Genomic DNA, 25,490 nt, shown 5'->3' on the forward strand with positions numbered 1-25,490 from the left:
ATTAGAAAATCAAAAGTAACAGAATACTTCAATGTAAATTTCACAGATGCTGTGCAATAGCCTATATCGCAGAGCTGCAAAGGATGCGGTGGAGTCACTCATGGAGCATCAGGACATGCAATGGGCCCAGTGCAACAATGCAGTAAACTTAATTAAGGGTATTATGTGTTATCGTTAAAGTTTTTGTAAGTATACCTCGGCATAGCAATGGTTGCATATACCTGATTGAATTAACCACCCCTGGAGCATGCTAAATGACCCAAATCAAACACACCTGCCCACCAGCTTCCTACAAGTGCATTCATGAAAACTGAATAGGAAAACACAAAATTGAATATGATTCTTTGTTTTGTATCGCCGTCAACTTACAGTGAGGTCTGCGCTCTGTACTTTTTATGACCAAAAAAACAAAACAAACTTGCGCGCATATAGCCAGATTCTTTCCCAACAAATATTTTCAACACATGTGGACCAATATGATAAGGCAGTGTATTTATAATGTCTTGTTGAAAAAGTTGAGGATTGCCTTATTTTTATTCTTAGTTTGCCATGAAAAACAAGTTTTCCCAACAGTTGTTTAGTTGCATCTAACAGTATAGGGTGATTGTGACTTCCATTTTATACTGATTTCTGATCATCCTAATTACTGTAGCCTAATTTTGTAGCTATTTCTAGTCTTTTCTTGGTGTACTTCCTGCATATGATGACATCTTGCACAGTTTCTGCTTCCTGACACTGTTCACAATGGCCTGTGGGATGTATTGTACGTATTTCACATCCATCAACCTATCAACCTCAGGACGTTCGATTAAATTAATAATGATACCATGCCATTATAATACCATTCCACAAAATTCCATCCACAATATTCAGTGACATTAATATATATCTCCCAGTGTCTCAAATCAAGGAAGAAATAAAGCGAATTAAATCAATTAGCGTCATCATGTCTGTCCTCTAAAATGATGATTGATTATCACCTTAAACTTTTCTCATAATAATAAGATCAGGATCTCGTAATTACGACATTATCTCAAAATTACAAGAAAATATCTCGTAAGCCATAATTTTGTTCTAGTAATATATTTACTAGATCTTTTCTCGTAATTATAAGATAGTAAGCCATAATTATGAGATACGGAAGTCATGATTATGAGATAAGACCTGGCTTTCTATTCAGTGCCAGTCATTATATGGTGCCAATCCACACTCCATTCCAGTAGGTGACGGTAATGAAATATAAACTGGCTTGCAAGCCGCTAAAACATACAGTGAATTTATTTCTCGCGAGAATTCCGTTCATTTGAGCGTGTCCTTGCAATTCAGAAATGGGGTACTGGGACCTACCAGAGGGCACAGACTGCGTCGAAAAAACATGGATCACTACCAAACTCGCCACCGCTTTGGGTAAATATCACCATTCATTACACAATGTCGAGTCATGCTGGCTAAAGATGCATGGTGTTGTGCTGGGTAGTGACATTTAACTGTGCGATAACCTAATGTTTTCGCTAATGCTAAGGCTTTTGAGCTAGCTGGTTAGCCCAGGACTATCATGAAGTTATGGTATGCATTCTGGTTACAACCCAATGCTAAGCTAAACCAATTTGATTTAGGTTTAATTTTTCGAATTTTGATGTTGGGTGTTGTTGCAGTACATGTGCTCTAAAGCCCCAAATAGCCAATGTGTGAGGTCTCCAACTAATAGTATGTTTCTTGCTGCTAACAGTGAGCTAACACACAGAAATCTCTTGCCATGCACAAACTTTATACGGTCTATCCATTTCAACACGAGATCAATTTTTTTCTGCCACAGTACTGAAAGTCTTCTTAGCTTTTTTGTTCCTCTCATCTTTAGTTAACGTCACATACTGCTTAAGTTCAATAAAACACAAGGAAAGAGGTTGCAGCCAGACTGTTTAGATTTGTTAATGTGAAATTTACCGAGAATGTTAAGCAGCCGAGTTTTACAGGAATGCAATGGAATTAATTTTTTTATACTGGGTAGTTTTATTAACTTTTATCAGAGACAAAGAGATTCGCTTTGGATAATCCGCTGTTACTGGTGAATGGGGCCGTTTTCAGTTAATGTTAGTGCTCAGGGAGTTATTTTAAACCCAGCTGAAGCGTCTGTCGGTGGGTGGAACCGCCATCGGCTTCAGCTTCAGCACCAGCTGTTCGATTGGGAGGACGGATAGAGTCAATAGACACGGCACCGGCAGCAGCCGACACCAGCCGCTAGATTTGTCACAATACCAGAAATTTAGTACCAGTACCAGTGAAATTCCACGATTCTCGATTCCCAATCCGATACTACGGCAAAAACAGAAACAATACAAGAAATCCCATGTACTTGAACATACACTCCTGTATTAAAAAGATTTGAACGTTATAAAACAACAACAGTGGCATGTAGCCTTCAAGTATTTGAAACAAACAATACTGTGCTTAATTACAAACAATCAACTTTTTATGATGGCACAGTATTACAATTGCAATTGAGACATGAAAAAAATATGGAAATAATGAATAGATATAATAAATAAAGTGAAACTATTATTAACATTGCAAAAACAGTGGCATGTAGCCTTCAGGTATTTAAAACAAACAAAACTGTGCTTAAAATACAATCAACTTTTTATGATAGCACAGCATTACAATTGCAGTACCTGGCCAAGACATGAAAAAAATAAAATAAAAAGGTAAACATTTTTATTAGAATAAGAAAAACACTGACCAGGCTCCAAGTGTCAAGTCCAGCACTGGCATATAGCCTTAAAATAAGAAAAGCAACTGACACAAGTTGAAGAACTGCAAAGCAACTGAAAACTAGCTGTTTCAAATCAGTCTCTGACTTTTTTATGGCCCGTCTTGGCTTGAGGCCTCTATTTGTCTTGGTACATGGGTTCCACTTCCATCATCAGCAGCATCCTTACTTGGTCCAAAAGCCTTTGTTTGACATCATCCATTCAAGATTCAGTTTATTGTCATTTTCTTGTGTATTTGCATACACAAAAAAACTAAATGCTGTTTCTCCCAGCCCACAGCAGTGCAACAACAACAGAAAGGATAACAATATACTGTATATCTAAAAATTCCCTTTAAAAAATGATAAAAACATATAAAACCCAAGAGAAAAAAAAACAAAAAAAGAACAAGCAGTTAACAGCACAGTGCATTAAAGTGCATTTAGAGAGAAAAGTACATGTCTCGGTTTGATGTAGACAGCTCTCGCAATGAGTGACCAGCACTGATGGGGGAAGTTATATAATCCATTTTGCTGTCCAGAGAACATTAGGCAACATGATTGTTGGAACTACTGGTTTGTATGGGTTATAGTAAGCCTAGCTAACCAGTGTTAAATAGAATCTGTAATTCCCTGTCATCATCACGTTGCTTGAGATATTCTTTGATTGTACCCTTCATCTCCCCAGTAAGTAGAGTCATCCTCTTAATCACTTAGACAAGTGAATATCTTCCACTTCAATGGTAATAAGACAGAGAAGAGGTTGTGTGCTTCTTACCACTGAGTGCATCAGTAAAAGGACTCAGTGGTCCAAGGACTTCTTTCAGACTTTCAGATGTCAGTGTCTTTGGGCATCAGATGCCATTTTTTTCTGTCCTCTGCCAACACCACCTGCCTGTTGTTGGAGGCATTGTCTGTTGTGATGTCTGCCATTCTTGAAAAGTCTAACCTCTGTTCCTCTTCAATCCTCTTTTCAAAGGCATCCTTCAAACTTTAGCTGTGTGTTCTGTGTTCAGGCCGCTACAGCCTAAACACCAAAAGTGTGTCTCCCATGACTTGGTTATGTACTGCATAGTAATAGCCATGAAGATGTCTGCAGCTCTGCTCATCCACAGATCAGTTGTACAGGCAGATTTCAGTCATCAGGTATAGCTCAATGACTGTAAGAAAACAGGAGAGGCCGCACACACAATGTACTAACGCACGCACGCACACACACACACACACACACACACACATACACACACACCTCTATATACTCAGAGCGCAAGCAGTGGTTTAAATTTACTAACATGGTGACAGACGATTAGTCTGGAAATATTTATTTAAAATGCTAACGTTATATTTTGATAATAGATGACTCAGACTGAACAATAAGGACGTTAGCTACCACTCTGAGCTGTGGTTACATTACATTAGCCTGAACACAGTAGTCTTTAGTGTTAGCCATTGCAAACGTTGTATGGAAACATAGGCTACACAGCAATGGCAGCTGTCTCAAACAAAAATAATGGTGACGTGTATTTCAGGATAAGGATAACAAGGATAATGCTGTGGATATGTTGTTAATGTAACATTAGCATGAATTGAAACTCATCCACTATGAATTCTTTGAATAAATCTGGATGTCTGTCTTTGAGGTTCTTCGCTAAGTTGGACGTGTTTCCACACTTTGGTCTGAAAAGTTTAATGGTTTGCGTACTGTTTTTTGTGGATTTATTATTCATCCCTGATGATCTGCCTCGAATGTAAGGTACTTCCATACACAAGTTTTACTGTTCTTCTTTCAACAAGTTGAGGCAGAGTTGTCGCTGCAGCTGCACTTGCTGACATTTTCCACGTGTTCTTCATGCAGGTGGGCATTCCTCTTCCTTTGGCATTTAATGGCAGACTAGAACACTTGTAGGTGTATATGCTCTCCCAGTCAGTTCCAGAGGAATTGCATTCCCAGTACATATGGTACTGTAGAAAAATGAGTCACATTTTCAGAATTTAGGTATCGACTTTTTACCCATCGGTTCTCGTGACATCCCTACTGGCCACCGCTCACTGCTTTGTGTTCAGCACCGGCTGGGAGGACGGGTAGAGTCAACTGACGTGGTGCTGGCAGCAACCAACACTGGCTGCTGCCCTCAGCTTCAGCTCTGGCTGTACAGCTGGGAGGTCCCTGGCCAGAGGGAAAGCATTTGCCGAGCAGCACTTCAACAAAAAGCACGACGTGAGAGGCACTTGCTCCAAAGGTGACGACCACAATGAATGTTTTGAAACGGATGTTTCAGAAGTGAGTAACGTTAAGTGCAGTGAACTCCATTAGGGGGGAAAAAAAGACAATTTAACATAATGATGCTTGGTGATGGTTTGCTTGTTAACTAGTCACAAGTCCAAGTACAAAATATGTGCCAAATTAAACAGTGGCTCCTATCGTTACTTTATTTTTAAAATATCCATGTTGCTTGCCTTTTACCTACAAATGAGGCCTATATTAAATTATGTATTTTTATATAGGAGTTTGGTATGAGCATTGTTAACACAGGCTGTTCAGTTGGGTCCTGCTTTCAGTGCCTTCAGTGGACACACCCCCAGTGTTTCAGAGCAGAGAATCCTGCTTATTTTTTCACTATTATGTAGCCTAATTTTATATACTTGGTGACTTTTTTTAATCATGCAAACTTGGCTCAGTGTTGATTACCCATTTTTCTGTGGTGTGACAAATTTAGAACACACATATATATTATTGCTTTACATGTAATTTATGCTGAATTAGGGCTGTCACAATAACCGCAATATTGCAATACTGCACTATAGACAAGCCACCGTGGTGAATGGCAAGCAACTGTCACAACCGTGTTATGTTGATGTTTTTCCTTTTTTTTTTTTTTTTTTTTGTTTGAGGCTAGGCCCTTCTTGTTTTATGCTTCGATGCATGTGTATTGAATGTTTGGCTCATCTGGTGGCTCTGGAGGATCCTGCCTGCTAGGGCTGTGCAATATGACGATGTAGCCTATATCGTGTGATGAGAGAAAAATGTCTATCGTTTCATATTTTGCTCTATCATTTATATTGTTGTGACGCAAATCACCCTCTTCATGGCAATATTTTTCGTCATTTGGAGTCTGTCCATCTTTTGCGTGGATTACATTGATAAATTACTCTTCTTGACGTTTTACTCGCAAAGCTTTTATTGCACTTATGGTATTGAGTTTAGTTGTTGTCAACTCTTCACTGCTGTCTCTCTGCTGGGCTGCACACATGCAGAGGGCTCAGTCCCGCAGCGCTGAGAAAGAGCAGCGGAACGGTGACTATAAATGATAGCAAAATGCAGTAGAGACTGTCTTTATTTATGTTATTTACCAAATTTATGTGCACTCTTTTAATTTCAGCTCAGTGTGAGTCTCTGCTGCGTTTTGCTGTCATTTATGGTCGCTCTACTCTCCTCTGCTCTCTATAGCCCCATAGCCCGTACTCAGACCAAACCAGGTGGGGCAGCGTACATCCACAGTGTTGAGCGGAGGTGTGTGTGGGTGTGGGCGTGTTTGTGCTTTAGAATGAAACTGCTATGAAACAATCAGAAAATAATGTTTTATTGATCTGATTCACCGGCTTCCTCACTACCAGTGTTCCCTCTCTTCATTTACTCTCTAGCTCACTTGACCACAGCTGCTCTCTCTGGTGCTCTCAGCTCTCTCTCTCTTTGTCTCTCGTCTTTTTTAAAGTCAGGAATCCAACAGAAAAGTCTAACTTAACTTTTAATGTTATCAAACGAAGAGAAATGTCCTCCCCTCATTCTAGTAATGTCTTTGTCCGCCCTCATGGCAGAGTTTATAGCTCTGATCAGTCTGATCTCCATCATGCCTCTGAATCCGGAACAGCTGCATGCTATATAAAAGCACACACAGAGGTGGCTTTATGCCGGTGGGGGGAGACGGAGGGGACGGACCAACTATTTATTCATTGAATTAAAATGTGCTGTATCGGGATAGGTATTGTTATCGGGATATGAAATGACCTATATTGGGATATGAGATTTTGATCATATTGCCCAGCCCTACTGCTCGCCACACGCTGAGCGCCAGGGAACCTGGTGCCCAACCCCCATAACAGAGCAAGGCTTGAGGTAAGCTGACTGGGTTGATGCTGATGCTTGGTAGTTAAAAACATGTCTGTATGACTATTATGTCTTGATTATATGTTAGGGTTGGTGCTGAGCAAAACCTGTTGCTGTGTGCAAAGGTGTTACCAGTGTTACACTGTGTTTGGACATACACCGATAACATTACTTGCCCACCGCCCCCACTGTCGTTGGCTTTTTTTTTGTAGAAATAAAACCTATTCAGTTCATTTTCGCATCAGCACCCATGTTCATCAAATAAAAAACTCTAATTTGTAAAATACTAAGTGTGTTATCATTACTTAGTAAGAGAAGACACTACAATTATAAACTGAAGTGTCTGCTCCGTGACCGTGCAGAGTCAAGGCAAAGAGTAGCGGAGTGAGATGTCTGTCTTCCCTTCTGCTCTCAGCTGTAAACACACGTAACTGTTAGCAAGCAGCTGCTCTCATGTCTCCCCGGGTAGGCAGGATGCTCTGGTAGCTGCAGCCTTTATGTCACACACTCGCGCGCTCTCTCTCTCTCTCTAGACCACACTCACTGTGCAATAAGCTATTCCTTATGCTACTTGTATATTTTCCCATTGCCATCTTTGATTTTTGGAGCCAGAAGTGACCATATTTGGATGAGAGGGTGGAGCTGAACCTAACGCTAGCTGCTAGCTTGCTTAGCATGGTGCACTTACAGTCTATGGTTAACTGTGGTAATGCTAATGCTAATTTTCGCGAGTGAAAAAGAGGCTGAAAACCATTAAAACAAAATGTACTTACTGGAAAAAAATGAACATTTGACTCCTCAGAGGGTCTCTTAACACAACCAAATGCTGAACAAGACTTTTTTTAGGCAACCAAAACATTACAATTAAGTTCTATGAACTGAAAACACACTGAAATAGCAATGGCGGTGCATCCTCTGTGAATCTTGGGTTACGCCATGGTTGCGTTACCTAATCAGTGATTGCCCCTGTTGTAGCAACTTACCTGTGATGGCACCCACCAGTCACTCAAAGCAGCCATGCCCTTAAATATGCATTACTTTAAGCCGTAGTAAAATTTAAACAGACGAGTTATATTAAAATTCACTCCTTGTACAGTTGTCATGAATGGGGATATTGACTATAGAGACCAAAACCATTCTTTGTACCAGGCTGTAAACATGTTTATTTCTGCTGTAAAGTTGGGCATTTTAACATGGGGATCTATGGGGATTGACTTTTGGAGCCAGCCACAAGTGGCCATTCGGGGAACTGCAGTTTTTGGCACTTCCAGGTTGGCTTCATTTTTCAGCCTCGAAGGTTGCCACTTACAAAAAATATGTTTGACAAAATGGTGGAATGCAATACTTTGTAAGCAATTTTACGCACAGCTTTTACAGAGAGTTGGCTTTTACAGTAGGTACAACTGTACAGTTGCTGAATGAGCGGAATAGACTCAGGCACCTCACAATTTTTTTGTTTCCCCACACCGGATTCAAAACGATAGATAAATATAAATTCCATGAAATATATGAATATCTTAAACCAATTACATGATGCCTGAATTTCATAACCAGGCATGTTGGAGACAAAATTGGAGAAATTAAATAGGGTGTTATATTAAGAGGCAATATTGTTTAGATTTTTTCCCCTTTGTCATAACACATGCTATAGGGTGTATTTTCATGAACCCAGCAGTGCAGAGGTATGTCCAGTGTACTTTTTTGTATTTTTGTGGCCAGGCCTGCAAGGCACACCTATGGCGCACTTGGATATAGAGACGGATCAGAAAGAATACATTATCATAGATTAGTACAAATGTACCAGTAAGAATACAGGAGCCCAAATATACTGCCAGTTGTTTGGCATTGATTTTCGTGATTAATCGATTAGTCGTTTGGTCTTTAATGTTAGAAAATGAACATATTTAAGAATGTTTCTGTAAGACAAAAGCTAGTTTTTAGCTCTTAAAAGCTTTTCAAACTCAATGCTACAGACATAGTTACATTTGTTTGTTTTTGTAGATTTCCAATTTGTTAATTTGTGTGTGTGTGTGTGTTTTCAGGCCTGGTTGGTTCAGCCTATCACATAGTGGCTTTCCAGCCTGATTCTGCAGTGGCAGCGCTACAGAGGGCCACCAACACCACTGTTACCATGGGTAAATATTCATATTATCATTCACAAATCCACAAGTACACAGTTCTCTGGTCTATAGAGCAAAGGTGCAGATTTGGTTTTGTAGGGACATTCATTTGTTGGATGAAATATGCACACATACAGTACATGAAGAGCCTGACTCTGAGACTTAAATTGATATTTAAAATGGACATGTAATAGATTTTCACAATACTTTCTACAATAAAAATAAAAATCTGTTGGTAATGTGAGTGTGTTTGAGTCAGTCAGCCGTAAAAGTGTTTCGTTAGTCCAGTTTAACCAGCAGGAGTTTCCGAAGGCTTGTGTAATGTGTTTTTCTGCCATGGAGAAAATGGTTAATGGACTGTACTTGTATAGCACCTTTCTAGTCTTCCGACCACTCAAAGCGCTTTTTACACTACAAATCACATTCACCCATTCACACACATTCATATGCTGATGGCATAGCCATCAGCAGCAATTTGGGGTTAAGTATCTTGCCCAAGGACATGCGGACTGGAGGACCCGGGAATCAAACCACCGATCTTCCAATTAGTGGACGACCCGCTCTACCTCACAGCCGCCCCATAAATTCATGACAAGTCCACAGCGTTTTCCTATGTCTCTACTGCAGAAATGGAACATGTCAAGCTGCCAAATACCACTGTCACAGATAGTAAGGAACTCAAAAAGACAAACAGGCAGTCTTATAAATGCTAACTGCTGCAGAAAATAATTTTTGACCACCTCCAGGAGCCTGGAAGGAGAGCATGTGGGGATGTAACACTATGATGCAGGGCTGGGCGATTAATCAAATTTTTTTTTCAATTACAATTTTGGCTTCCAAAGATTATGAAAATAAGATAATCTTGATAAAACAATTATTGTGCTGCTTTCCTTTCGCAGTGATGGTCTTGTTTTGTCTTGTGTTATAAGAAATTCAGTGCACACCCATTCCATTACAGCAGTGCGCTTTCATCCCTCCTTAAAAGCCCAAACTCACTGTCACTGGGAATCGACATAGTAAGCGAGACATGTGTAAGCATGCTCTGTCCGTTCAATCCACACTGACTCCGACCTGTGTTCAGTGTCTCTTTCCACAGACAGGGTTAGGGTTAACCCTAACCCTGTCTGTTAGGGTTAACCCTAACCCTGTCTGTTAACCCTAACCCTGTCTGTGATCAGCAGCTCTTGGGGAGCTGAGAGGACAGCAGCCAGCCAAACTGCCTTCACCAGGCTGACTGACAGCAGATATTTACTGCTGTCAGAAAAGCAGTAAATATCTGACAGCAGGGGGGGGTGGGGGGGGGGGGATTCTCAGTGAGATGCCGATGTCTTGCATGTGTCTTGGATTTTGTGTGGATTGATACATTTAATAAAATGGAAGCATTTCTGTTCCATGACTCAGTGAGTAATTGTGTTAAATAATGATGATCTCGGTATTGACCAAAATAATCACGATTATGATTTTTGCCATAATAGAGCAGCCCTACCATGATGTAAGTTACATTCAGTATTTTTCTAAACACAGGTGTTTTTAAAAGTGGGGGGTCGTCCACATTAGCCCAGAGAAATGTCTTGAAGTTAGCCCAAGCCTAGCAAAAACAATAGTGTTCCTGCACCTTCGGTGCTTGGACAACTAAAGATCAAAACATTGAGGTGAAGTGGATTGAGGTGAGGTGAGTGACTTAGAACTTTCCACTTAAGCCCTTATACTTCTTGTTTGATTTGGCTGTATGTTAAGCATTATTGACCTGCATTATCCTAGAATTGAGATCAAAGTAGGCACTTCAACATCATGGTTTCATTTCAATCTAATGTGCTGAAGTACAGATCCACAACAATGATGAATGTATCGCTGTCCAAATCTCAGTCAAACTGCTCTGGATGATGGCATCAAATTGTGCAATGCTAATATGTGTATCTGTGTGTATTGTGCCAGCCACCATGGGAGCCATCTTTGGCATGGCAACGTGTCTCAGTGCTCAGGCTCGTGAAGCCCCAGATGACCCACTGAACTACTTCATTGGGGGCTGTGCCTCTGGGATCTTCCTGGGAGCCAGAAGTGAGTAACCATACTGGCAGAGAGAGACCCTGGGTGCTTTCCATTCAGCTAAGGATGCCTCCTGTATTTGTAATGGTGAACGCACTGTTCACCTCTTGTACACCCCTTCAATCACAATCGTTTTATTGACTGGTCAGCTGATCTGATGGTACAGTAAAAAGAATGGCTTTATTATTCTGTAGTATTTATAATATTGCATAATTGTAATATTGTAGATAAGAAACACTGTATGGCAATATATTTATTCATATAGAGTCTATTCACTCTTTGCAACTTTTACTTCATTAGCCTTTTCTTTGTATTTTATTTTCTCTTCCAAGTCAATCTTCTAAAGAAAGATTCAGCCACACAGTCCTATACAGCTTCACTGTCAGTTATTATTATTATTATTATTATTATTATTATTATTAGCCTCATAATTTCAGCCTGAGCCTGAAATTGATATCTGACTTTCTGTACGTGCAGCCTCTCACAAACTTTAGGCTATAGATTTTATTTATGGGTGATTTCATTTCTCCCTCATGTCCGTTCTGTTAATAGACATATTTTAATTATCTGTTGGTACTGTCTCTATCAGTCACAATCTGTGACAACTTTACACCATATCAGGCTTCAGATGTTTTTCTCTTAAACTGAGTAGCAGTGCGTCATGAATAATCTCAAAATGAACCTGGAGTGAGCGATGAATACAGTCCCCCCCCCCCCGCACATTTCCCTGTTGCATCTCTTTCTTGCATTGCTAAGACTTGTGAATGAGGGAAGCAAGGAGCCATGTTAGCCAAATGGAAAGCACCCATTGTACCATCACTAGATAGCTGTGAAGCTGTGTCCGCACAGGAATTGTTACATTTCTGAACATGTCGCCACAGATCTGGTGCTTTGATCGCATTAAGGCTACAAGGCTTAATTGCCCCAAAGTACTTGAAATAAAATAAAGGTACACACAGCATCAAACACCATTTTGGTGAAGGCAGGTTTTCCCTAGGGTTCTGGAGGGCTTAGGTGCTGTGTTTGCGGTTGGTTAGTTACTGGGGGGGGAATGTGTGGGAACCCTGATAAAACTAAATATTGTTTTTAGAGCAGCAAGGTGTTTACTACAACAAAATTACTATTTGAAAGAAATCTAAAATGTCAATAATCAATAAATAATAATCCTGACATCAAAATACTAAGTGAGGTTTACAAAGAATGAAGAACACAGACATCATTCACAAATATAAAACAACAAATAATTGATTGCATAGTAGTATTGACTTCCTGTGGTCAGTCAGTATTTAGTAGAGGTACTTCTGGCAGCTGTGATTCTTATGTTGATTTATCTCTGTCAGCTTTCCATATGTGGAAATTGTAGTTTACCACATTCTTCTTTATAAAGCTGTTCTAACTCTGGTACATTTCATGGTGACTGTGAATTAACTGCGAGTCCAAACATTGACTAGGCCAGTTAAGGCCATGACTGTGTATTAGGCTACATGTCTGTGTTTTTTCTGCCTTCCTGTTACCCTCTACCTTTACAAGCCTTCCAGATCCAGCTTTGAAAAACAGGGTGCCAATACTGCTGCGCAACCAATTGCCCAATGGGGACAAATACAATGATTGATTGACTAATTGAATTCTTTTTATAGGTACTATTTTTATGGCAGAAAAAGTGTAAAATTATGCTAACAGCTTGCCTAAGTGAAGCCATAATTTTGTGTGTGTGTGTCTCTGTGTGTGTGTCTCTGTGTGTGTGTCTGTGTGTGTGTGTCCGTCCAGCCCACAGTGCTATGACCGGTACATCAGCATGTTTGGGTCTGGGAACACTGGCCTTCTTCACTAAAGTCGGCAAGATGGAGGGATGGAAATTAGCTGGACCCCCCAAACTATGAGAAGGAAGATGGCTGTAAGATGAACAGTCTGTTGTAAATTAAGAGTTCATGTAATAAAATTCTTCTGAAAATAACATAATACACCCTGAGTCAGTTCAGTTAATTTCTTCTTAAATGTTGAGAACAGTACTCCTGAAGTAAGGTTTTGACAGATCTTCTAACAGATTTTTTTCTCTTTTATGGATTTTTATTAACAATGAGTTTATTCCTGTTTGAAGCATTTGTTTTATTATGTAGAAATGCTCAGATTTAAATTATGGTCATGAAATTAATACATTTTCCCAGATGGTTCATGTTGATATATTTGTCTCTCATTCACATAAAATAATATTCATGGTAATATTGATGTCATCAAGCTTCATAACACAAGTTACCACATAGAAGACACACATCAAAAAAAGGTCAGTTTTAGGTTTGTTAGTTTTGGGGGTTATCAAATCTGGAGCAGCGCTTTCATGATCTTCTAAATCTGAAATATTTCCTGTAAGAAATCTGTGGAGTGCAAAAGTGCTTAAATGGAAAACTGTCAGGTCATTAGGAATATCTCCAAAGGTCTTTATAAATAGATCTGGACTGAGGAGGCAAGATGTTTAGTAATCCATGTAATGCTGGACAAAATGCATAAAACTAGATCAGTAATCATTAAAATGATTGACAATGGGTAAATCTGCTGAAAAAAAAAGCTTGAATTAAGGCCACAATGTTTCACTTAGTAGCTAAAGGCCTCACTTGTTAAGCCAAAATGTTTTTGATTATGGAAAAATATGGAATCAAATAATGGTCAGAAATATTTTCAGCTTGTAAAATGGTTTGTGATTGTGTAGAAAAGTTTTGCAGTTGTAGAAATATTTTGAGCATGTGTGAAAAAGTTTTGAAGCTGTACAATTATTTTGTGCATGTGTGAAAACGTTTTGTGCACACAGATATAATTTGCACGTGTAAAAAGGTTTTGTAGCTGTAAAAATATTTTGTGTATGTGTAATTAAAATTTGTGCAGAATTTTTTTCAATAGTGAGGTTTCTCAAAGTCTGAGAGACGGACACACAAATTTCCTACCTGTGTGTGCGCGATTCTGAAGTTACAACTACAAACTGCAAGTTACCAGTGCGAATTTTGATCCTGTTTTTACGTATGAATCCAATTGGTCAAACGCAGAGTCAATCTGTCCAATCAGAGGGCAGATGGTTCCGTTGCGTTTATCCCCCTGCAGGTCTTGAAAGATGGACGACGGTACGAGCTCTCCTGCAATCCATGTGGGTTTTATTGTACGTGAGGATGCTGTAGATATTAATGGTAAACATTTAATGTGTTGTGTATTTAGCTTATAGTTAGTTCTCTGTTATTGTAGGCAACGCCATTGTCCAAATGCACATTTTCAAGTTCGGGAAGGCTGCTTTATGTACCCAGAACAACAGTAATGTAGCTTTCTGTTAGCAAATGGTAGCATCAACACTGGGAGGCACTTTTCAAGCTGAAGGCTAACTAACTAACTAACTAACTACTACCCTAATTACACATAAGCCCCTTTTACACAGCTTGTTCAAGGCGGGAATAGTGATACTGATAAGCTGGCTACGGAGATAGTCACAGAGCTGGATCGACTGTATGTGTAGGGGTTAGAAACGGGCAGCCAGCACGGCGAGACATGGAGCTGACGCTGTTGTGTTAGCCCATATTCAGACCAAATCAGGCAGTATGGCGTACAGCTGCAGAATTGAGCGGAGGTGTGTGAGCCATGGACGTATAGTTAGAGCTAGATGGGGCTCTGCCACTCACCTTGCAGCCAATTTTTCCCAGTGGCCACTCGCGGTATTGCAACGAAAAATCCCCCTGCGGCCCACAGACCAACATTCTAAAAGAGACAACTGTTGACAGGACACCTTGAACTTCAAACAAGGTCAATTATGACTCTTTCTATTATGAATTTTGGATCCATGGAGGTTTTATATTTGTAAAACTTTCCTTGAGCAAAGAAAAGCGATTTAAAAATCTGTCACGTCATTACAATGTAAAGTCTATGGGCTGAGCGGGAACTCACAGGCAGGGCCAGCCGGGGAAACACTACTGTGCATATTCAGTGGGCTGCACAACACAAAAGCAAACCTGGAATTTAGAAACTTTTTTGGCATATGCGCCAATTGAGCAATTCCTATAGTACTGAATGGGTGCCATTTTTAGTCCAGTATCCAGCTCTTATAATACATCCATGGTGTGTGAGTGTGTCTGTGCTTTAGAACGTAACTGCTGTGAAACAATCAGAAATTAAAGCTGCAAGCAGCGATGATCGGGCCCTGGCACATTCGCGCACGTCGGGGCAGGTTGCAGTTGAATGGCTTTTATTGCAGTCATGCAGATATGTTCAGGACGGGACTGTTATCAAACATTGCAACAAGAAGTTAAATATCACGTCCTGTGTCCACTATGTGGTGCTAGAGAACACCCACTGATTATATATCATGATGCTGCACATCAACTGTTGACCACACCTTGAAAATTTCATATGAATCAGATCATGTTTGTCATATAAGGCTGACTTCCTCTTGTCACTATGTGGCGCTAGTGACTTAATATTGACATGTAGACGTGTTCAGGCTGGGACTCTTATCAAGCATGAGAAATTTGGTGGATGTTGGAGAATGCACATTCAAGTTACAACAACTTCCTGCTTCATGGCAAAACATCAAAGTTTCCTGTGTCACCATGGCAAGGGCGTTCAAAAAAAATTTAAGATTTTGATAACTTTTCATTGCAAAAGTCTTTAGATGACACTGACCAAATTTGAAGTTGGTTGACTTACTCTAGGAGGAGTTTGTGAAAATACAACACCTGGAAATGGCAAAAAGATGTGCAAAAATTGCAAATTAAATTCAAAATGGCCAGCTTCCTGTTGGATTTAGGGCATGGCTCCAAGAGGAATGTTTGTGCATCTGGCAATGATACATGTGCCTACCAAATTTTGTTCATGTACGTCAATTTTGGAGAAATTTTCTAGGGCACCCTCAAGCCATTTTGCCACACCTATGGCGAAGACCCATACAATATTATATTTTTCATGACTTCTGACATAAGTGCAAAGAGTCATAGGTTTTCAAGCACATTTAGCCCCTCAAAAGTGAGTTTCTTCCGGAAGAAGAAGAAGAATACAGAATAATAATAATTCCGTCAATTACAAGAGGGCCTTTGCACTGTTCAGTGCTCGGGCCCTAATAATAATAGAGAATACCAATAATTCCTTCAGTTGCTTGGGCCCTAAATAACGTTTTATTGATCTGATTCACCGGTTTCCTCACTACCAGCGCTCACTCTCTTCATTCACCCTCTAGCTAACTCAACCACAGCTGCTCTCTGTCTTTTTCTCGTCTTTTTTCTTAAATTTCTTTGTCCAAAAATCACATTCACACTAACTCTGTAATGATGCATGTTATTTATCCAGTCACTTCATGCTAGTCTCCTCAGATTAAAACAAGCCTGTAAACTGGTATTATTTTGGTGTACCATGGCAGGGATTGCCTAACATCTTGTAGTTTGTTCTGCAGAACAAAGTCCATGACTTTAACAGCCTTATATATGACCAGAACCTGTTTTTCATTCTTTATCTAAAAACATCCAGGCTTATTGTTTTATGACATTAGTATATGCTATAATGTATGGTATACTATATAACTTAGATTAGTCATTTTGAGTCAATTTAGAGGAAGACAGAACCCAGGGTTTGCATAATGCTTAACTTTTGTACATGAGCTCAGAAAAAAGTCCTATTTATTTGTCATTGTTAATGTTAGACTATTTGACTATAAAGGTTCTGCAAAATAGGAGACTGACCATCAACAGTTATGTGTATGCATGTAGCATATTAATATTAGAATATTAATGCAGATAAAAAGTTATGCACGCTGTGACATGGCCCTCTAGACGCACCTCTAGACATCCCTTTGCCATCCCTGGGCCTTTTCAACTGCCAAACACCGCTGGTGACGCTACACCAAAGCAACGCTGGACCTTCCGAGATGACGCTTCGACCACGACAAAACACGTTAACAGTAAGGCATAACATGATTTTGTGATCAAGGATTGATGTTGAATAACGTTAAAATTAAAAAGATAATTTATTTAGAGAAGTACAGTTAGCTTCCCTTAGCATTCCCTGTTGCAATATGTCACAGACCTCGAGCCACTCTTGCTGAATATTTCTTTATTTTATTTTTATAATCATGTATAGGCCTTATTATTCTTTATCTATTTTCGAATGCTTTGTCATGTATTGTCAAGATGTCTGGCTATTAATAAATGTCTTCATTTATCTTAAAAGTGATTGGTTGTTTTAATTGAGCAACCATAAACAAGGTCACTGTTTGGGACAAAAACTTACAGCTGATTAATTGACCAAATGGAGAATTAAATTCAAACTTTAATGTTTCCTCCAAACATTAAAGGTTACTTCTAGGAGGTGATGCCCACAATAATGAGGTAATTGATCATTTGTACTAGTACTAATACTTATACATATGACTGTTTGCAGATGGGTGAATGTGGCATGTAGTGTAAAAGTGCTTTGAGAAAGGTGCTATAGAAATGCAGTCCATTTACATCAGTCACTATCAGTCATTCATCCTGTCCTCTGCTCCCCAGGAGGGGCTGATTTGGAAGGCGGGCTGCCGCCTCCGCCAGTAGGTAAGTTTACAGGAGTTTGCCACAAATTAATGTACGGTACATTACAAACCAAGCTAAACTACAGAGGCCGAGAACGGCCATGTTTGCAATTAGTTTTTGAAATGTCGTTATCTCAAGATCACAAGTTAAATATTTCATTATCTCAAGAAAACAAGCTTTGTTATCTCAAGATAATCACCCCGTTATCATGAGAAAACAAAAGTTTTTGTCCCTCTTACTACTTACAATATTTATCAGAGATCAAGAGTGAAATGCCAGGATGTAAAGATGGCTTCGTGACAACTGTAGCAACTGATTTAAGTTGAAAATGTCAGATCCAGGAGTACCCATTATTGATCAACGCATCAGACAGTACTTCAAACAACCATGTCAACTAGAGCTCCAGCAGTAGGCTGCATAGATTATGTTGTTGTTGTTCCTTGATGGCGTGATGATGTGTAAAGCTCACTGTGCAATATAATATTATGGATTCTATTTTTGTGGAATAGGGCTATTTTTGATCAGCATAACCCATCCAACCCCATAAACATGATGTTTTGATTATGATTAATATCAATGTACCTGTCTTTTTACTTTTATTTATTATTATTATTTTTAATATTTAACCTAGCACCAACATTATTCTGGGTTAACATACATGGGTTATCTCTTCATGTTTGACACTGTATATATAGTATTTAACCCATAGAAATGATTTAACCCTGGTTAGCCTGAAACAGAGCTGTCCCTTGTGGTGCTGATTAGGCTACTGTTCACACGCAGCAGCTTGTTTTCCTTTCCCTCCACATCCAACTACATTGACTGCTTGGAGTCAAATGTAGCTACAGCTTCCCTGACTCCAAGCCAATTTGGTCATGAATATGTATAGTTACCTAAAGCGCAATGTCAACGTCTATTTTCTTGGTTGCCATTGGCTGACAAGACACCTTGTTTAAAGTGTTACTAGTTAGGCTTAAAAGGAAGAAAATAGTGCAGTGCTGCATTGAAAGCACGATAAACATGTAGGCTAAACATTATGTTTACTGTGGCTGGACCTAACTTCATATAAAAAAAAATGGCAGCAAAATATCGAGAAAATGGCACTTTGTTTTCTCGAGATGACAAGATAAATTAACCCATTATCATGAGAAAACGAGCTTTGTTATCTCAAGATAACAAAATAATTAACTCGTGATCTCGAAATAATGGCATTAAAAAAATTATTGCAAGCACGGACGTTCTTGGCCTCCATACTAAACAGTTAGGCTACTTACAGATAGCTTTCATTTTAGCTTTTTCATAACAATTTGTTATCTTAACCAGCGCGGTGTGGTTGTGTAAAACATACCCAATTAGATTTTGGATTTTTTGGAGGGGGCTTATTTTTATTTGACAGTCAGTGCAGAAATAGGAAATATGGAGAGAGAGATGACACGCAACAAGAGTTCCTTGTGAATTGAACTGTGGACGTGGTGGTTATGTGGTATGTGTCTTAACCATTACGCCACTGGAGTGAACCAGGGCAGGAAATCTTAATCCAAACCCCTCTCCCTTGGTGGTGGAACAAGTTGCCAAACTCAATTAGTCAGCGGAATCTCTCTTTGTCCTCAAAAATTACTTGAAGACCTACCTGTTCAGAGAGTACTCACTCACTTAATACGCTCATTTTACATGTCTTCATCCTTCTCAGGTTGTCTAAGAAAGGTTTCTGCTAGATGCTTGCGTATATTTTACCTCAAGGATCTGCAAGCCTTGTGGCAATTGTGTCAGTGGAATGTGGAACTGAATATCAAGGCACTTATTCACAAAGGCTAATCCTTGATCTACTGTACCTTGGATCGTACCTCATTTGTACATTGACTTGGACAAAAGCATCTGCCAAATGAATAAACGTGAATGTATTTATTATCAGCTGACAATGAACAAACTGGGTAGATAACATTGTATTAAAGCCATAGATTTTTTGTTCTCCCCCTTGAGTTGACAACTTGTTGAACACAAATAAGAAATGCCACCTCTCCCCTTTTGTCCATACTTTCTCATATGCCCTGCCAAAAAGGGATCAAACTGTGACAAGATGTTTAAGTAGTTTCCATTGTGTTGGGAACCTAACAATTCATCATCTCCCCTAAAAGCAAGTCCCATCTCTGCCAAAAAGCTCTAACTCCCTCGAACGCCTCTCTCCAAGATTGCTTCTCTTCTTCACTCTGTTTCATTAGGCCGGAGTCGACAGTCCCGGCTGTCACTCTGCAACACAGTGCAAGGATACAGTCTTTATGCTCTCCTCTCCTCTTCATTTCGGGCAGTATATATTTCTTGTAGATGGGGAATACATTATCCACTCCCTATCAACCACTTGGCAATTGAGATTTAAGCTGCACATTACTTAAGGCTCAAGTTTTGCTGCCAAATCTGTTGTCCCTCACAGAGGTAGGATAGTGAGGATGTCAATTGTGGAGCACCCCATGGTCAAAAAGAACTGCTTTGGCCTGCTCACTTTGAGTGTTGCCCAAGATTGAACCGGTTTTAAAATTTTAAGAACCTGGGGTATTCTTAAGGAAGGATCTTTTATACGTTTTGGTGTAACTTATGGTCGCACTGCACCCCTCCTCTTTGTCCTCTCCTCTACTCTCTGTGTCAGTGTTTGACCGAGAGTGGGGCTCAGCTCCTCCACACACACACACACACACACACACACACACAGAGTGAACAGCAGAGAGGTGGAGTGAACCAGGTGAAGTAAAAGACTTGAGTTGACAACAACACAACACTCATTATTGTAAGCAATAAAATCTTTGTAAAAAGAGTAAGAGCAACTTATCAAACCACCTGTTCAACAAGCATGAACATAAAGAAAATATTTTTAAACACGAAAATGCTTGAAAATCACAAAAAAATATTTTCCTAGGTTACTGAATTGAGTTTGGCAATTTGTTCCACCACCAAGGGAGACAGTGTTTAGATTAAGATTTCCTGCTCTGGGGCGCCCCAGTGGCCTAGTGGTTAAGGCACATACCACAGAACCACAACATCAACGGTTCAATTCACAGATGGGGGACTCTTGTTGCATGTCATCTCTCCAAAATAAGCCAGTGAGGCAGGACTATTTGTCGTTTGCATATAGTAGGGAACAAGAAGGTACATAAACCTGAATGTGGGAGTTCAGGTAGGTGGGTGCTGTGCTAGTGGGTACTCTGTAGGTTGAAGACCAGCCTAAAACTGTTCATTTATTAGCTTTATTTCAAACACAAAGTGGCTATTTGGAATATTTGTTTAAAACTGGATGGAGCATTTTGTTTTGTTTGTCATTAAATTTGGTATGTGCTTTAGATTCTCACGAAACACTTTGTGCTGTAAAAATGTACCATAGGTATCAGCAAAAGATAAACCTGACAGAGGCATGTAAGTCTGTGGAGTCAACCTTTAGCTTAATTATTCATCAGTTTGTTATCAAGACAGTCAAACTTCACTGGTTAGCTATAATAACTTGGCAAAGGCTTACATGTATGAGGTCAACACAGTAAAATCTGCCAAAAGTTGGATGAGCCCAGCATTCATATCAAATAATGTTTTGACCAATCAAGAGGTACTGTACTGGTGGGTATCAGACTATGCTGTCATAAACCCGGCCTTATATCTACATTCTTTCTCTCAGGCTAAACTAAAGGTGTCTACTGACAACCCATAAGGTGGCACAAATTGTAAATTGTAGGTTTACCACCCAGTTCCAGCCAGTTCTTGATTCCAAATAATAGATATCTATACATAATACATTTTCACTTCACAAAGGATCAACACCATCTGCAACAAAAAACAGCAAAAAGGGAGACAATTATACTATTATTTTGTTTTGCTGCTGCTGTCTTGTTGAAGCCACAGATAGCTGTGTGACGCAACAGACAACACAACCTGTGTTAACGCATAGCCATTAAATTCTCTTAGACCCACAAGCTCTCTCTGAATGCATCTATCACATTTGTCTAATAGCTTCTTTGGAAGTGTGTACCAATTCCATGCAATACATTAACAGTCTGAAGAAACCTGAGTGCACAGTTTTTGCAGGTGATATACAAGAAATTAATGTATTGCAGCATTTACAGGAAACAGGAAATCACAGGCAGCACACATCACAGGACCAATGAGCCCTGTTAACACATTCAGTTTTGCCTTGGACAGATCTTCCAAAGCAAAATGGGGAATTGGATGGGAGTTTGTTTTTTTTTTTTAGAAATTTCAAGCCTCAGAAGAGCTGAAGGAACGAAGAAGACACCACTGAATAGCCAGTCAGCACCACAGGATCCAACCTCGAAAGCTCACAATAACTTTTAGAATGAGACGGGTGTTGTGTCTCATCTTTCAGCCTGGCTTACCTTATGTTCTACTGAATTGTAGTTATGTCTAAATCTTTGAAAAAGCTTTACACTTTTTGTTTCATCACCAGCAATTACAAGGTGAGAAGCAATGTGGGTTTCATTTAATTCAAACTGGCCAAACTGTCAAGTATTTCACTGCCATTAAACCGGGGTAACCAGTACATTTTAAAGGTATAAACAATGTTGTTTTGAGTTCATGTGCAGTGAGTTCATGTGCATTTTATACTCATAACCAAATATTAACTGCACCTATATTGATGTGCGTACAACTTAAGTCTTATGTTTTGCCAGCTAATGAAAACTTTTAGATTATCACATGCAGTGGATGTTTTCCAAAAAATATACACATTGACCTTCAAACAAACGTATTCATACAGACTGGCTCTTAAAGCTACAGTATGTACATTTTTTCTAATATTTTTTGTTGAAATATGCTCCAAAGCATATCTTAATGTGGAGAGGTTTTGTCAAAGGATTCTGTGACTCCAGACTCACTCTGGCAGCAGCACGGAAATATTCAGTTTTTTAAGTGAGCCTTGCCCTTCTAACCAAACAGAAAAGGCCAAAGATGGAGACGGGAGCTCACAGCTGTAATGTTTTTTTATACACTGGTGTTCCACACAAAATCATCAGACAGCCGCCAGACACAACTCTACTGCCACAGTGAGCACATCAAGGCACACTGTGACTTTTTTGTTCCTTGGATGGCAGGGAGGTGTGTTTGATTTACAATTTGTGTGGCCTTTATGGGTGGTCAGCAAACACCTTTAGTTTAACCTGAGAGAAAGAATGTAGATATAAGGCCGGGATAATGACAGCACAGTCTGATACCCACCAGTACAGGGCCTCTTGATGGGTCAAAACATCATTTAACATGAATGCTGGGCTCATCCAACATTTGGCTGATTTTACTGTGTTGTCCTCGTACATGTAAGTCTTTGCCAAGTGATTATAGCTAACCAGTGAAGATTGACTGTCTTGACAACAAACTGATTAATAATTAAGCTAAAGGTTGACTCCACAGACTCACATGCCTCTGTCAGGCTTACCAGCAGGAATAACTAACTCTTTTACACAGAGTTAGGAGAGCTCATACAGAGGAGAAGCACTGTTGGACTCAGTGTCTATAAGTCGTCAAACCAGTCTGGAAAATAATAATCAACATGTCTGCCGGTCTCACTACAGGTCAGAACTTTATTTCACTCAGTTTTATGCTTGTAGGCTCTGTGTACTACTGCTTTACAACAACTAGCTTTATTTTCATCAAAAGCAAATTGTATGAATGTATTGCTTTCCAGAGCATGTAAGACAGGAACAGGGGAAAGCCGAGAGACAAATGGTAAATGAGACAGATCTGTGTTATGACACAAAAAAATAATTCAGCAACTCTTCACAGAGAGGGGCAACTCATTTTACAGTCTGCTTGGACTTTTCACTACAACACCTCTTTGTATTATTTTACCTTCAGCCTAAGTTTAACAAAAGTCTTTGCTTTAAAGGCCTATGGGCTAAGGGGTATAATAAGGAAGTAGCAGTTGGGCATTGTATCTTTGGTATTTGTTGATGCAAGGCCCTGTTGCTGAATGACAAACATATCTGCATTCACCTCCATTTCATGGCTACTACCATGGATACACTCCCTAACAAACTATGCTTTATTCCTTTTCCATTTGTTTTCGGTTAACTTGCCTGTAATGCATCATTTGACATACAAATCACTACAGACACCAGATAATGTTTTCACAATAGTCTTTACAGCATTCATTATTTCCCCCATTAAATAGATAGCTCAATTTTTTCAGGTTAACAGGTTGACTCTCCATTGCTCAATACAAAAAAGAAAATTTTACTCTCTCAAAAAAAATTTTACATCTTAACACTTAATGTATAGATAACTTGAACTAGTTTCTACAGTTGACATCAACATATCCGTCCATTTTTACTGAAGTTCATCTTTTTTGGGAACAACTGTCATTCACAGTGCTCTATCAAAATAGCCTCAAATTTAGTCTTCTCTTGATCGTTCTCTACATCCTGGAAAGCGTTCGTGACCTGCTGTGCCATCGTCAAGGGCTTTTTCTTCACCATGCAAATGATTTTCTGCTCATCTACAAGACTTGTGCTCTTTGGTCTACCAGCTCGTTTGCCGTTTTCTAGTGCACACCTTTTTAAGAGTGTAGCCAAATGTTGATTTTGGCAAACCGACTACCTTTGATCTCTCTGATAGATATTTTTTTCCAGCCTCATTATTCATTTCTTCACTTGCATGATCACCTCTTTACTCTTCATATTGACAGACAGCTCCACCTCAATCTAAATGGCAACTCCTAACTCTTAACCAACTCTGAACCATGCGTGAGGTCTTTTGTGCTGAACTAACGTTGAAATGACACAGCTGCCCAACAAACATTTAGTAGCCAAGGGTCCAATTGCTTACGAGCCCTAGCACTACGTTTACAATCAGCTTACAGTCCTCATCGGGGGGTTGATGTTATTGCTGTGTTGGATACCACCTGTTTGTGGTAATGTGGTTACAAACAAATGTTTTTAGGGATATTCATGCAAACGTTGGAACAAGAACTATCTGAAGGTTTTTATCATATCAATTGATAATGTACTTTAGAGTTGCATATTCCTAAACAAATCTGCAATTAGTCAAATGGAGTAGATGTCTCTCTGTACCATGCTCTCACTACTTTACGCTTGTCCTCGTCTTTTCCTCCATGCAAATCTGTTTTTATTTCTTAAATAGAAAGCATTTCAATAGCGTTTGTTCTGACATAAAAATGACCTTGACAGCTGGAAAGAGGGCCGCATCTTCTGAATGCCTGAACAGATTGAGGGCCCACTTTTCTGCTCTGTTGGTTAAGGTCTTCGGTGAACAGCTGCTAACGTCACCAGACCTAGTGTGAAGCCTAGGCTCATCATAATCTGTTTCCACAAGTTTCAGACCAAGGACCCGCTTATCTGAGAAGCATGCAAGTTGAGGGGTTTCTATGGAGATGAAGACGGTCCGGGATGCAAATCCAGAGAACCTTAGAGCAATTTGCGTTACAAAATCCTGCACTGTAATCACATATCACATCTATTCCAAAATACCTCAGTTCTTTCTGAAAGTGAACTGATTTAAAGTACTGAATGCTTTGTCAGATTTCTTAGTTTTTTCTGGATGTATTATTAATACATTAATACATCCATGCCCCACTCGCATCAATATTGGATACTATGAGCATCATGCCCCTCAGTGTCTGATACTGACCATCCGATCTACTATGAATCCTCCATTCAATGCAAAGAAATTGCATAAAAATTGTACATTCTTATGGATTGAGTTGTACAATCCTCTAACCCAGGTTGTAGAGGTTGCAAAACAAGGCCATTCAATGGAGCGCATCTGCAGGCACTGTTATTCCGCCCGATTTACTATGCACCTGAAATTGAAATCCAGAATTTGAAACTTTGCGATTTGCTGACCAGAGAACCTGCCCGGAAGGTTAAGGTTTTCTTGTAATGATATCTTTAACATTTCTCCACACAAAAAAACAAAAGTGCCCTTGATAAATCAACAGT

General features: G+C 39.5%; 2 protein-coding genes across 2 annotated transcripts in view; both read left to right on the forward strand.

Moving 5' to 3' along the window:
* Window positions 1–1,296: 1,296 nt before the first annotated feature.
* ndufa11 (NADH:ubiquinone oxidoreductase subunit A11) lies at window positions 1,297–12,978 on the forward strand. Its single transcript, XM_042417715.1, has 4 exons — window positions 1,297–1,407; window positions 8,894–8,986; window positions 10,907–11,029; window positions 12,785–12,978. The coding sequence occupies exons 1-4, from the start codon at window positions 1,329–1,331 to the stop codon at window positions 12,895–12,897; spliced, it is 408 nt and encodes a 135-aa protein (XP_042273649.1). The 5' UTR covers window positions 1,297–1,328; the 3' UTR covers window positions 12,898–12,978.
* A 1,139-nt stretch (window positions 12,979–14,117) lies between these two features.
* Window positions 14,118–25,490, forward strand: part of slc5a9 (solute carrier family 5 member 9) — a 59,787-nt gene continuing 48,414 nt past the window's right edge. The window contains exons 1-3 of the mRNA XM_042417712.1: window positions 14,118–14,127; window positions 16,810–16,937; window positions 17,527–17,568. The gene's annotated coding sequence lies outside the window, so the exon portion shown is untranslated. The remainder of the gene's footprint in view (window positions 14,128–16,809; window positions 16,938–17,526; window positions 17,569–25,490) is intronic.

Source organism: Thunnus maccoyii, chromosome 7 (assembly GCF_910596095.1).
Source record: "Thunnus maccoyii chromosome 7, fThuMac1.1, whole genome shotgun sequence".
Classification (NCBI taxonomy): domain Eukaryota; kingdom Metazoa; phylum Chordata; class Actinopteri; order Scombriformes; family Scombridae; genus Thunnus; species Thunnus maccoyii.